This window comes from Asparagus officinalis, unplaced genomic scaffold, assembly GCF_001876935.1.
Source record: "Asparagus officinalis unplaced genomic scaffold, Aspof.V1 AsparagusV1_Un853, whole genome shotgun sequence".
Classification (NCBI taxonomy): Eukaryota; Viridiplantae; Streptophyta; class Magnoliopsida; order Asparagales; family Asparagaceae; genus Asparagus; species Asparagus officinalis.
The window spans coordinates 22,902-37,257 of NW_017973112.1; the positions used below are offsets into that span (position 1 = coordinate 22,902).

Here is a 14,356-nt window from a genome sequence, read left to right on the forward strand (position 1 = left end):
ATGCCGAGCCCATGTGGGTTTATATCGGGGACCAAACCAAGATGCGGTCCAATGAGCAAAACTTAATAATTTGGGAGGGGGAAAAAATCCAATGGGGAACCGTCCACGTAAAATTATGGAGAGGAAACAGAATGGGTGTAATACACAGATTTTAAAGCTTGCGATTGTATTGGCAATAGCTTTCAGATATATTGATGACTGGAGTGGTCTGCTTAATAATCTAATTGTATTATCTGTATATTGTTGGACCGGTTTAGAATTAGCGGTAGAATATATGCTTCTATGCTCTCCTTCTTTCTACATGATGTTTTTCCCCTTCCATTCCAATAATGATTAAGGTCTGGGGGTGAGGACTTGCCATTTTGACTTTATATTTTTTGCATTAGGAGGTTTTATTATACCTTCAATAGAGGGGACATGGAATTAATGATGGTTACTAGTCAAGTCTCTCACGGAGATGGAAGGTTAGAGAGGGTAAAATAGGTGGTGATGTAATATTATATGTTTGGGATGTATGGGTGTGTGACAATTTTTACTCAAGACTTATCTTAACGTTGTTAATAATCTCTCCCTTCTTTTTTTGGGGAATTAATTTGGTATTTGTTGAATTATGTATTGGGGAAATTACACTAATCTCGCAATAAGTTTTAGCGTTCTGGGTGAAACCCCCATGACTTCAAAATTGCACCAAGTCCCCAATAACTTTTTGTGGAAAACGCCTAATATCTTTGGGTAAATTATGTGAAGAGTTGTAATTGCTGAATAATGGCATAGCCTTTTTCATTGATGTTAGGAGATATTTATAGGATTACAAGAGAATCAATTAGTTACATAAAATCTGAAACTGCCTAATTAGTTACATATTTGTTGGAACTAAAAGGGGTAAGTGATCCGTCGAGATATTAACAGAATATCATACAATAGGAAAGAATCACAGGGCGTGTCGACTGACACCGCAGGGCGTGTCGACTTAGACCGCCTTTCGTGTCGACACAAGGGTTGTCGTCTCGTTCAGTCGGGGCTTCGTGTCGACTGACACCGCAGGGCATGTTGACTAAGTCCGCCTTTCGTGTCGACACAAGGGGTGTTATATCGTTTGGTCGGGCTTCGTGTCGACTGGCTTCAAGTCGACTAGCACCGCCTTTCGAGTCGATACAGGGTGTGTCGTCTCGTCTGGTCGGTTGCAATCCTTAAAATGCCCCCGTAAGTTGGAGCTCCTTGAGAAGAGACCAATCTTGATCAGCAAGTTATGCAAATGCGTGCGGGGTAGTGGTTTGGTGAGTGCATCAGCTAGTTGCTCTGTGGAAAACACATGAGTGACTCTTAAGATGCCTTCTTGAACTTGTTCTCGAATGAAGTGAAAGTCGAGAGCCACATGTTTCATTCGCGAACGGAAGACCAAATTGGAGCAGAGATTTGTTGCGCCCACATTATCACAGTAGATTACTGGCTGTTTTGATGATGTGAACCCAAGTTCGCTGAGATCGAAGAGATGTGATCCATCTCAACTCGGCAGCCATAGAAGCGATCGACCGATACTCGTCTTCAGTCAATGAGCGAGCCATTGTTTGTTGTTTCTTCAAACTCTAGGATATCGGGTTTCGACCAAGATATACAATGTAGGCACTGGTGGATGTGAAGTCGTCTTTGTTACCTGCCCAGTCGGCATTTGAGTAGGCATGGAGAATGAGAGGTGATTGACGATGTAACATGATATCGTAATCAATGGTGCCTCATAGATATCTGAGAAGTCGCTTGGTGGTGTTCTAATGGTTTGTAGTCGGACGATGCATGTATTATGAAAGTTTGTTAACTACATAGGCAATGTCTGGACGAGCGAGGGAGAGATAGTGAAGACTCCCAACTATAGCTCGGAACTCAGTTTGGTCAGGAAGGGTTGTACCCGACTGAAGTGTAAGGATGGACGAGGTGGCAAGTGGAGTTGCGACAGTGCGAGCATCAGTCATCTTTGTTCGAGTCAGCAAGTCGGCAATGTATCTTCGCTGTGAGAGGAGAATACCTTGAGGACGAGAAACAACTTTAACTCTAAGGAAATATTCAAGTGTCTGAGGTCTTTGAGCAAGAAGCGACATGCGAGAACCGAGATGAAGTCCTAAACTGATGCTGCATTGTTGCCTGTGATGATGATGTCGTCAACGTAGACAAGTAACATGATAGTTATGCCATTGTCATTGAGAATGAACAAGGAGGTGTTGGCAACTGAGTTCGAGAAGCGAGATGTAAGAAGGAACTGTCGAAGCTCATTGTACCAAGCTCGAGGAGCTTGTTTGAGACCGTAGATCACCTTCCGCGATCTGCAGACATGATGTGGGTTGTCGACATCAACGAAACCTTGAGGCTGAGCCATGAAGACATCTTCAGTGAGAGTGCCTTGTAGAAAGGCATTGTTGATATTGAGTTGACAAAGATCCCAACCTCGGCTGACGGCAAGCGAGAGGACGAGACGAACTGTGGTCAGCTTTACAACCGGAATAAACGTCTCATGGTAGTCCACTCCTGGTCTTTGGTGAAACCCTTTTGCCACTAAGCAAGTTTTGTACCTGTCTATATAGCCATCAGGTAAGCGCTTAAGTCGAAAAATCCATTTACACCCCCACAATATTTTGCACACCATTGGGAGGTACCAATTTCCAGGTGTCGTTACGAACCAAGGCATCAAACTCCTCAGACATCGTCTGTCGCCATCTGCCATCTTTGATAGCCTATGTTACACATGTGGGTTCAATATCTACGGCGAGTTGAGCAGAGAGGCTAAGTTTGTTGATAGACTTGTGAATGTTGTTTCGGGAACGGGTGATGATAGGCGAGGTGTGGGTCGAAGGTGGTGGTAATCGGTTGTCTGAGACTTGGACAGGTGGGGGTAAGGCCAGGGGAATGGCGGGCAAGTTTCTAGGTGCTGATTTAGGTATTGGGGCGGGTAGTTATGGAGGCAAGGTGTTTGTGGGGGTAGGCGAAGTGCGAGGTGGGTTGGGAAGAGGGAGAGGGAGGGCAAGAGGCAAGGTTTGGTATTCTACCATATTCGTTTGTGTGTTGGAGTCGACGGGTAGGGAGTTTTTGGAACAAGCTTCAGATGATGTGTATGAATCCGGAAGAATGACACGATGTGAGAGCCAGGTGTCATATGTTGACTCATCGGGGCAAGCGAGATGCGGATTGAATTTAGACATGGGAAACTCAGACTCAAGAAATCTAACATGACACGAGATGAAAGTCTTTTGAGTTTGTAGATCAAGACATATATAAGCACTCTGTGTAAGGGAGTAGCCAAGGAACACACAAGGCATGGAGTGACTGGCAAGTTTGTGAGGTGAGTATGGACGAAGCCAAGGATAACATAGGCAGCCAAAAGCTCAAAGTTTGGAGTAGTTTGGTGGCGACTTAAAGAGTTTATGAAAGGAAGATGTCATATGAAGAGTGGGTGTAGGGAGACGATTTATGAGGTAGGCTACAGTAGAGAAGGCATATGACCACAAGGAGAGTGGTAAGAAGGCTTTAGAGAGAAGGGAAAGACCTGTTTCAACAATATGACAATGTCTATGTTCTAAAAAACCATTATGTTCTGGAGTGTGAGGTAGCAGGTGAGATGCGAGATGTCATTTGTGGATAGATATGTCGCCAGTCCAGTAGATTTGGTAAGACCCATGTACTCCCCCCCCATTATCTGAGTAGAAGGTTACTATTTTCTTTTTGAAGTAATTTTCAACAAGGGCTTTGAAACGAGGAAAAATAGCGGCGACATCAGATTTACGTTTGAGAGGGTAAAGCCATATGTAGTGAGTGAAGTGATCTACGAAAATAACGTAGTATTTGTAATCATCGACAGAATAAATAGGCAAAGTTCACACATCAGAATAAATAGTTTATAGAGGAGAAGTAGACACAATTGATGATTGAGAGAAAGGTAATTTATGACTTTTATTGCAAAGGTAGTCATTACAATGAGATTGCTTTGAATTAGATGAATCTAAAGCTAGACCGAATTTAGAGATGATATAACGTTGAATTGACTTGGATGGGTGACCAAGACGATGATGCCAGTCACTAGAAGACACTTTGACACTGGAGTGGGCCGAAGGACGAGGTGTGAGTTACGAGGTCGGCCATTCATACACACCATCTTTAGGTTCACCATCTTTAGGTTATCCTTCTAGCAGTGTTGCCCCTGATAGTAGATCCTTCACACGAAAGGAAGATGGTAAGAACTCAATGGACGTATTATTTGATTTGTCAAATTGAGATATGGAAATAAGATTTCTTTTCATGTTAGGAACAAATAAAATATCATGTAATTTAAATGTATGGGAGGATGCTTTAAGAGAAGAGGAGCCAATTTTGAAAATGTGTAACCCAGTACCTTCACCAATAATAATATCGTCAGACCCATCGTATGGAGCATGAAGGGAGAGGTTGCCGAGATCAGTTGTGACATGGTGAGATGCCCCACTGTCGAGAAGTCATGTTGGAGTTTCGGCATCTGATGCTGTAGCAACATGTGCCTTTAGTTGCCACTGAGATCCAGTGTGCGAGGTGCGAGTGACGCCTTGCGAGGAGGCGGGTACCAACTGAAAGAGAGGACATTGCGCGACGGTGTGGCCTTGTTATCAGCATCCTTGACACTTGCCGAGATACGGCCTCTGCTAGCGAGACACAGCTTGCAGAAACTGAGACGGCTGTTGTCTTAGAATGGAGTGTGAAGATCGTGCCTTGTTGGACGAGGAGCGATGTGAACCATTATACCTGGTCGACGCAACGTTAGCAGTGGCGGAGTGTGGGATTGATACGGATTGCGAGATTGCGACTGCTGAAGCTTGAGTTCCCTGTTGATGAGTTTCTCATGAAGCTCTTCAAACGAGATGGGGTTGTCCCTGCCTTCTACTACATTAGCGATTTGGTGATATTCATCATCGAGACCTTTTAAGATTTTTTGAATGATGTCCTCATGGTCCATTGGTTTGCCAAGTGCAGCAAGGCGATCAGTTCGGCACTTGACATATTGCATATAATCCGAAATGGATTATGAGCCCTTCGTGGCTCGCTTGATCTGGTCCTTGATTTACTTGATGTAACCACGTGTCGGGCGAGCATAGGTGTTGGTGAGAGTCTGCCATGCTTCACGAGAAGTGGTCGCTTGTTGGATGAGAGGGACGAGAGAGGGGGAGATGGAACCGACAAGGGCGCCAAACAACAGTTTGTCTTGTCGAATCCAATGCATAAAATCTGGATTGGGAGCTTCAACGTTGTTGGTGGTGATGGTGCGAGGAGGACATGGATGAGATCCATCTATGTAATTGTAGAGGTCGTAGCCGATGAGAATGGCCTCAATCTAGATTTTCCAAGCAATATAATTTGTGGAGGTCAATTTATGGATAGATAGATGGGAAGTGTTGATGAGTTGAAGGTTTTGGGTTGGATTTTCTGGGTTGGGGATGATAATGATATGAGAATCAGTCGACATGGTGAAGACTGCGGCTAGGGTTTGCAAAGGAGTGGTGGGAGAAGGTCTAGAACTGCTCTGATACCACGTAAAGAATTGTAAATGCTGAATAATTAATGGCATAGCCTTTTTCATTGATGTTAGGAGATATTTATAGGATTACAAGAGAATCAATGAGTTACAGAATATCTGAAACTGCCTAATTAGTTACATAATTGTTAGAACTAAAACGGGTAAGTAATCTGTCGAGATACTAACAGAATATCATACAATAGGAAAGAATCACAGGGCATGTCGACTGACACCATAGGGCGTGTCGACTAAGACGGCCTTTCGTGTCGACACAAGGGGTGTCGTCTCGTTTGGTCGAGCTTCGTGTTGACTGACACCGCAAGGCGTGTCGACACAATGGGTGTCGTCTCGCTCGGTCGGGCTTCGTGTCGACTGGCTTCGAGTCGACTAGCACCGCCTTTCGAGTCGACACAAGGGTGTCGTCTCGTCTGGTCGGTTTCAATTCCTTAATAAATTACACTGAACCCCCAATACCTTTCAAAATAACCTTTGATGTTGTTTTATTATGGTTCTAATTTATGGGGGTTGACTGCCAAACTGAGAAACTTATTAGGGGATTTCAACAATTCCAAAATGTTATTAGGGGTTTAGTGCGAATTTGAAAGTTATTTGAGGCTTAGTGCAAAAGCCTGAAAGTTCTTAGGGGTTTAGTGTAATTTATCCTTATAAATTTGATGTTGTGAGCACCTCTATGATCTTGCTGCTGATATATACAATTATTGTCTTATAATAGTCTCGAACTAGATCTCCATTGTTTTTCATACTTTGTACACCCAATAATAAATCATATTCAAAACGTCTAGGTGCTCCGAGGTCTAAAATAGTACTTTCTGAAATGAAAGTGATACTTCAAAATATAATCTTAATTTTCTAATAGTTCTATTTAGGCACGCGAGTTCTTCCACATTCTACCTATGCGTATGGATCTCTTTCCACTTTCTTTATAGCAAAATTTCTATTTTATGTAGCTCTTGGCACCAACAAGAAAGAAAAAAAAAACACACACACACACATCAATATACACGTAACTATGTAAGACCAACTCTTAAGTGACATGGATGCTAGTATCAGAGAACTACACCCATTAAAAAAAAAATCAGAGAACTAAAATTAATGCTTTAAATTCTGTGAAACCATTTGACTGTGAATAAGAGGCCCTTAAATTTGTTACAACATGAACTTATCATCGATGACATATTTTAAACGTTACAAGTGATTAACATTACCTTTCTCCTTCAAATAGTAAAGCATCAAGAGTGATATTAGCTTGTAAAATTTTTAAAGACAATGAATCTTGTGAGATTACAAAATTACAAACGCTTAACTGTTACAACAATCTTGGAGCTCGAGTGTCGTGGAATGGATCTTTGATATGATATCAGAACAAATATCCATATTTAAGTCTCACCAGCCACAAATTTGAAATAGATTTTTAAAAATGATTTTTTCTCCCGTGAGTATAGTTTTTTGGCCCATAAAAAAGGTCTTCAACTTATAGAGTGTGTTAGATTATAACTCATAACCCTCAAATCTGACTGCAACATTAAAATTTTGATGTAGGTACAATGTCCTTTTACAAATCTAAATTTCGCTCTTCTCATATATTTTATATAAAAAAATGATTGACAATTATCTTTCTCCAACATAGTAGCTTTACACTCAAATATCTTTGTTTATGTAATAGTTTTACGACATGTGATTCAATTTCGATCTAAGGAACAAATGACACAATCTCATTTTACTAAAACAGTGTTACGATGGTTGATTGCTTGAACACTTATAAAGTTTGGACATCAATATCAACTCAAATCATGCTTTATCTTTTTGGTCAACTTATGTTGACCAAGCCTAACCTCATCTAATGAACCTAACTCATAGGTTTTCAGCAGATAGCAAATATACAGGAATCCAAAGAACAGTCAGTCGACAAAGTGAATTTTCGAAGTACAGTTGTAAGTCCAAGTTGTTCTTTTCCGTTTAGAATTGAATATATATATAGCTTGTCCAAAACATAAACCTAACACTAAACCCTAATCTAAACCCCAATCCACAACATGAATCGTGAGCAGAGCAGACACTTTGGCATTTATCCATCATGTCATTAATTAGGATTGTGCCCCTAGGTTATGCCATTTCCTTTCTGGTTTTCGCTTTTGTCGTCATATGTTAAAGATGGGCAGATTAGACATTTAGACTTATGAGTTAACCTAACTGTTGAGAATTGACACTGGCTCTACGTTTAAGAGAATTTCACATGCACGTAGTTCTTATAATTTTTTAACATATGATCGAGTATTTAACTGTAATTTTAAGAAATATATGTTCATATTTAACCCTTACTATGACCCCAAACCAAATACCGACATATGACGGGCTAAGATATTGGGCTGTGGTTGATTTGATAGTGTGGGTGCTCGTTCGCTCCAAGTACCTTTCAATTATTGGGCCTCAGTCAAGGCTTTAAGCTTTATCTCATCACTTCGAAGCTAACAAGGGAAAAGGATGTAAAATTAGGCAAACTTATGAAAATTCTTGCCCAATATTTCTTTGCAAATTTTGCCCTTACTTTTAGTTCATTTCTTAATTAAAAATTTGTTCCTAGGTTCTTTTTTAATGGTTTTTGCTCACTTATGTCTCTAAACTTTTGTATTGTGATTATTTATTTTCTTTAATGTTCATTTAAATAAGCTACACCAAATTTAAATTTTCATGTTGATAATTGAATTGACGGAAAAAAATTAAGTATTTTTAGTTTACTTTCTTATCAAAAAATTGTTCCTCGGTTCTACTTTGATGGCTTTTGCTCACTTATGTTTCTAAATTCACTACAACAGGCAGGTCTTTTAGCGACCAACTTTTTTGCGAGAAAATTATTTTCCTCAACAAATATCACTTTCGACGAGAAAAATATTATTTCCTCTGTAAATATCAGTAGGCCTTCTACGAGGAATATATTTTCCTCACAGTAGACCACCTTCTACGATAAAAATTTTAGTTCCTCGCTAAAGATGATCATAATTTGGTCTCCTAACTAGTTATTTTATTGGCGAGGAAATATATAATTTTGGTGATGAACTTTTTCATCGCGAAATGCACATTTAACGAGGAAATAATCATTTCATCGCTGTTCTTTTGGCAAAAAATAGAGGAAAACCCGCCAAATGTAACAGCGACAAAGTATGATCTCCTCACTGAAAATCCATAATCTGCGAGGAACCGTTTCCTCATCAAAAGAATCAATTAGCTCGTTATTAGTTTGGCGGAAAATGTGCAAAACCCACCAATTTCAATAGCAACAAATTTAAGGCTTCCTCGCTAAAAGTTTTTGTTTTACGAGGAACCGTTTTGTCGTCAAAAAGAACCTATTAGCGAGGAAATTATAGTTTTCTCATTATTAATTTGGCTAAAACATGTGCAACACCAGCCAAATTCATTGACGACAAATTGAAGGTTTCCTCACTAATTTTTTTTTGTTTTACGAGGAACTCTTTCCTCGTTAAAAGAATCAATTAGCAAGGAAATAATAGTTTTCTCATTATTAGTTTGGTGGAAAAATGTGCAAAACCCGCCAAATAGATATAAACCAAACATGCAATGAAATCTTTTATTCCTATTTGGCAATGAAAATAGATATAAACTACATTAGCTTTGAGATGTGGGAGATTCTCATCACAAGTTTAGGCATTACTTCGATTCTAAACACTCATTAAATCATACATTCTAAGCTTGTCTAGATATATCCGCCTCAATTAAATATTTATGTCTCAGCAAGATATTTCCACTTTGAGTATGTTTTAATGCCTCAACTGGGTATCCTATCGTAGTAAGATCTTTCAATCTTGATCACAACAAATTTTCTCTTTGAAAAGATAGCTGAAAGATATACATATGTTTATATTTTCCCCTAACCCCTAAACCCTAAACCCTAAACTCTAAACATGGTCAAAGTAAAATATCAAATTTAACCCTCTTAATAGATATACTCTCTTTGATGCCGTGTACATGGAGAAATATGTAATTTAAACAAGAAAGAGTCAAAGCTAACATATATACCGTCAATCTAAAAGAAAAGCGGGATGTCCTGGTGAGGAAGTCGGAGAAATTACATGTATCGAAAAAATAGCGGGAGAAATAGCGACCAATCTAAAAAATAAAAAAAATAAATTTGAACAAAAAAGAATGAATAGATTTACCCTAATATCTCTCTCAATCTCAACACGGCGTTGCAGTGCTGCACTTTGAAACTTAGAGGTTCTCGTTTACATCCAGCCGATCTATTGAGTTTTCAATTTTGGTAAGTACTGAGAATCAATCTTTTATTACTTCGCCCATAGATTCTTTCAATTTTCTTCCTCAATATGTATAAATCTTTTCAGAATCAATCTTTTATTACTTCGCCCATAGATTCTTTCAATTTTCTTCCTCAATATGTATAAATCTTTTTTGTTTGATTAATCGAGGTCAAGTTTTATGCTAGATCAAGGTCTGATTATCGTCAGACTTTAAATGATTTGGGTTAATTTCAATTGCCCTCTTAATCTCTTATTTTAGATTTGATTATTTGTACAGCTGGTGAACTCTAATTGAATTTTAATGGTCAGTATTATTGTTTTGAGTTTTGGTGATCCCCGAATTGAGGTGTGAGTTTTATTTTTATCAGTTATTATAAAATCTAATCTTTTCTGTCTATTTGAGTTGTTAATTATATCTCAAGTAAATTTAAAAAAATAGATATTTTTATTAAAATTAAGGTGGGAAACTAAATTTGTAGGGATTAAAAAAATGGGGGAAACGAATTATAATTACCAAAAGGCGGTGATTTTTATTCATCCCTCAAAACCGCTCCGCTCTCAGCCTCCCACCCGCGAACTCCCCACGACCCAAAACCTAGCTAGGTGATTTTTATTTCCCCTCAAAACCCCTCCAATCTCAGCCTCCCACCCGACCAGTACCTCCCCACGACCCAAAACCTCCCCTCTCAAAAATTTCAATTGACCTCCGATCTCACCTCGATCAAGACCTTGAGACCTTCGCTTTCCCTTATAATAACAGATTTGGGTGTCTCTGGTCTTTCCAATTCGTGCAATTGTGGTTGCGTCTCTCCCCTTTCCGATTTCTGGCAATTGCATGTGCTGATCGCCTCACCCCCACAAAGGTATTTTGAATTTTCCTATTATTGAGATTAAATTATTCTTTCAACTTGTGAAAATTCCCAATCCCTTGTTGATTCTGTGCATGTAATTCTGTAGAGAAAAACTCTCTGCTTTTCTATTCTATACAAAAAAGAAGTAATTTTAGTTATTGTTCTTATTAGGAAAACAGTAACCAAGATCTAAATATTTCATGCTCTCCCTCAACCAATTTGAAATTTCTAATTATTTCTGTCAGTCCTTGTTTATTCTTTGGATACCTACTTCATTTTGACATATTTGATTGCTTTCCGGCTACTGGTCCCCATCTTACAATGCCTACTTCAATTTTTTAGTTTAAAGGCTACTATTTTTCTGGTCTATGGAAGGAGAATTTTTTTTCTTGGTATGCCATGCTTTTTAGATAATATTGCACTAATTTTTTCTTACAAATGGGCTAAGAGGTCCTCTTTCCGGTAATTGACATTGTTCATTTGTTCAACATATAATAGTGCATTCATATCACAATTTCTGTTGAACTAGTGATATTGCTGAAGCTTGTTAGTGGATTTAGTGTAATTTTTTGATAAAATTGTTTAGTTAATTGTTACAATGTCTAATTTTCCCCTAAATTTGAAATATTCTGCATTTAATTTTGGACCCTAGTTTTTCTCATCTCTTCTCTAATTTTCTCATCTCTTCTCTTGGTGTTCTTCTTCAATTCTCGAAGCATGGAGGGGTACAAGAACTACACGGTCGGTGGCTCTCTGAGTTGGTTTGACAGCTTCAAAGCTCCCAAGATCGACTACCAAAAGTTGGCTGCTGCCAAAGACTTCGCCCTCGGTGATTTCCTCAGTAAGTCAATGCTCACTAATTACTCTAACTCCATCTTTTTATATATAGAGTTTGTTAATGTTTTTCCTTAGAATTAATGGGAAATTATAATTAATTATTAGAATTAAAACAAAAACTCCCCTATGCATGTTGCGGACATTTGGTAGCAAATAAGGGCGTGCTTATTTATTTTGTTAAGTTCACCCACATCCTCTCCTATTGGGAATGTGAGTTATGTTCGTATATGTTAAATTTCCTTGGATTTAGTTATGAACATCTAGTTGCAGATATATACGCTTTCATCTGGTGAAGAATCTGTTATTACATTACAGTTGACATGTTTGAAGATGTATGTGACTAATCCATATATGTCATATACATGAACATGTTGAGGATTATAATTTTATCAACATTTTTATTGCCTCCATTCTTTTCAGAAAGCTATAGACAGTTATCAATATTGAGAAAACACTGTTGGTCATTGAACTTTGTGGTTGCTTGACTATAATATAACTTAGTTGGTTTTGAAGTGTTTGGGTGCATTCATGTAACAATTATCCTAAAGGTCTTATGCATTATCAACAAGTTAGAAAGGAATATATCCTCTTTATAATCTAACGAGTTGGTTAACTGATCAACATATTCATGGATGCACACTTAGCTTTACACTGGGATAAGGGCTCCTCACATTCATTACCTTAAAGTGTCACACCTTGTGAATCACAATCACTTAAATTGTTATTTTTTTCTTTTTTGTTCTCACTTTAATGTTAATCCAGCTTGCATTTGTAACTTCTTGCTAATGTTTTAACTTTTGTTTTCCTTTTTTTTTGTTCTTTTATGCTTGATTTTGTCTATGGCTGTTGAAGTGTACCTCAATAAATAAATAATCAACGTTAATATCTCATTTTTTATCACTTAATTAACAAAAAAATATTATAATTATCGATTAACCACAGGTAAGTTAGATCATAGGTACAAGTGTTGGTTATGTATCTTTTTTATGATTGGTCATACTGTTTCTCAATGGGGAACCCCTTGTTTTTTATTATAGGTACATGATGGACAGAAGTTGGATGTTTGTTAGAGATAGGTTTCACAACCCTGACTTCACCAATGGTTTACAAACATTTCTGGATGCTGCGAAACAACACCTAGATCATGAAAATAAGACGCGTTGCCCCTGTGTTAAATGTCAAAATGCCTTGCCGTGTCTTTCTCTACCCGAGATACGCAGACATATACTTGTAAATGGGTTTGCACAACATTACACGACATGGACTGAGCACGGGGAAGATTTTGTTGATGTCACAGACGACCAAATGTATGAGGATTTTGAAAGTGATAGCGAGGATGATGATGATGACAATGCTGCGATGTTGGACATGTTAAATGATGTCCAAGGGGCTATAAGTATGGAGACAGATGATGAGAACGATATTTATGTTAACAAATATGATTATTTGTTTAATGAAGCTCAATGAGAACTGTACCCGGGTTGTACAAAGTTCTCTGCATTATCTTTTATTATAAAATTAATGCAGATCAAGATAGATGGTCATTGGAGCAATAAAAGTTTTAAAAATCTACTGAAATTGTTAAATGACTCGTATCCAAAAGGTGCATCCATACCAACATCGAACTATGAAGCCAAAAATATGTTGCTAGAATTGGGCTTGAGGTATGAATCCATACATGCATGCAAGTATGACTATGCACTGTTTTATGGGAAAGAGAATAAGAAACTGGATGAATGTCCAGTGTGCAAGGAGCCGAGATACAAGTCTTGTGATGGCAAACGCAAGAAAGTTCCACAAAAAGTCTTGCGTTATTTTCTATTGAAGCCGAGACTTCGGAGGTTGTATATATCGAGACATATAGTGACTGAAATGAAATTGCATAAAAAAAGAAGACAAAATGAAGAGGGTTTCCTACAACATCCAGCTGGTTCTGCCGAGTTAAAACACTTTGATCAAGAGTATCCTGATTTTGCTGCAGATTGTCGAAATGTGAGGTTGGGGCTTGCTACAGATGGTTTTAATCCATTTGGAAACATGAGCACTAGTTATAGTATGTGGCCAGTTATGCTAGTGCCGTACAATCTGCCTCCTTGGAAATGCATGAAAGGAGTGTATTCAATGATGTCATTACTCATACCTAGTCCTCGAGCGCCTGGAAAAGACATTGATGTGTATCTTCGTCCATTAATAGACGAATTAAAAGAATTGTGGGATATTGGAGTTGAAACTTTTGATATCTCTGTTGGGAGAAATTTTAATTTGCGGGCATGTGTATTGTGGACTATAAATGATTTTCCTGCTTACGGAAATTTATCTGGGTGGAGCACAAAAGGGTATAAAGCTTGCCCTGTTTGTAACGAAGATGTAACTTCAGAGGGGTTGAGAGGAAAATTATGTTTTATGGGAGCTCGACGAAATTTGCCTGTGGATCATGAGTGGAGAAGGAGTAAATATTTTAACGGTTTAGTTGAAGATCGTCCTCCTCCCAGATTATTTTCTGGGGATGACATATTACGGCAATTAGATCGTGTTTATAAAGCTAGGCCTGGAAAACATCCTGACAATCCTGATTTAAAGCGACACCGTGAGCCTCATGAGCTAAACTAGTCTAGAAAGAGTATTCCTTTTGAGTTAGAGTATTGGTCCAAGCTCAGGTTGAGACATAATATTGATGTGATGCATGTTGAAAAAAATATATGTGATAGTGCCATTGGTACTTTGTTGAATATAGACGGGAAAACAAAAGACACCAACAAGGCTCGTTTGGACTTGGCAGATAGGAAGATAAGAAAAGAATTGCATCTCACATGTCAAGGGAATAAATTGAAGAAGCCTCATGCTAGATA

At 38.4% G+C, this 14,356-nt stretch overlaps 1 protein-coding gene across 1 annotated transcript; it reads left to right on the forward strand.

The window, feature by feature from the left end:
- The first annotated feature begins 2,895 nt into the window (after positions 1-2,895).
- On the forward strand, positions 2,896-14,117 carry LOC109828218. Its single transcript, XM_020395247.1, has 4 exons — positions 2,896-3,135; positions 3,249-3,328; positions 12,545-12,935; positions 13,035-14,117. Exons 1-4 carry the CDS (start codon positions 2,896-2,898, stop codon positions 14,115-14,117), a joined length of 1,794 nt encoding a protein of 597 aa, XP_020250836.1.
- The last annotated feature ends 239 nt before the right edge of the window (positions 14,118-14,356 follow it).

Bases quoted from the DNA above. Each gene is read 5' to 3' on its own strand.
- LOC109828218 (XM_020395247.1), top strand. From the start codon at position 2,896: ATGGCGGGCAAGTTTCTAGGTGCTGATTTAGGTATTGGGGCGGGTAGT. The intron at 3,329-12,544 runs GTGAGTATGGAC...TTTTTATTATAG, and splicing joins GTGACTGGCAAGTTTGTGAG to GTACATGATGGACAGAAGTT. The intron at 12,936-13,034 runs GTTAACAAATAT...AAATTAATGCAG, and splicing joins ATGATGAGAACGATATTTAT to ATCAAGATAGATGGTCATTG.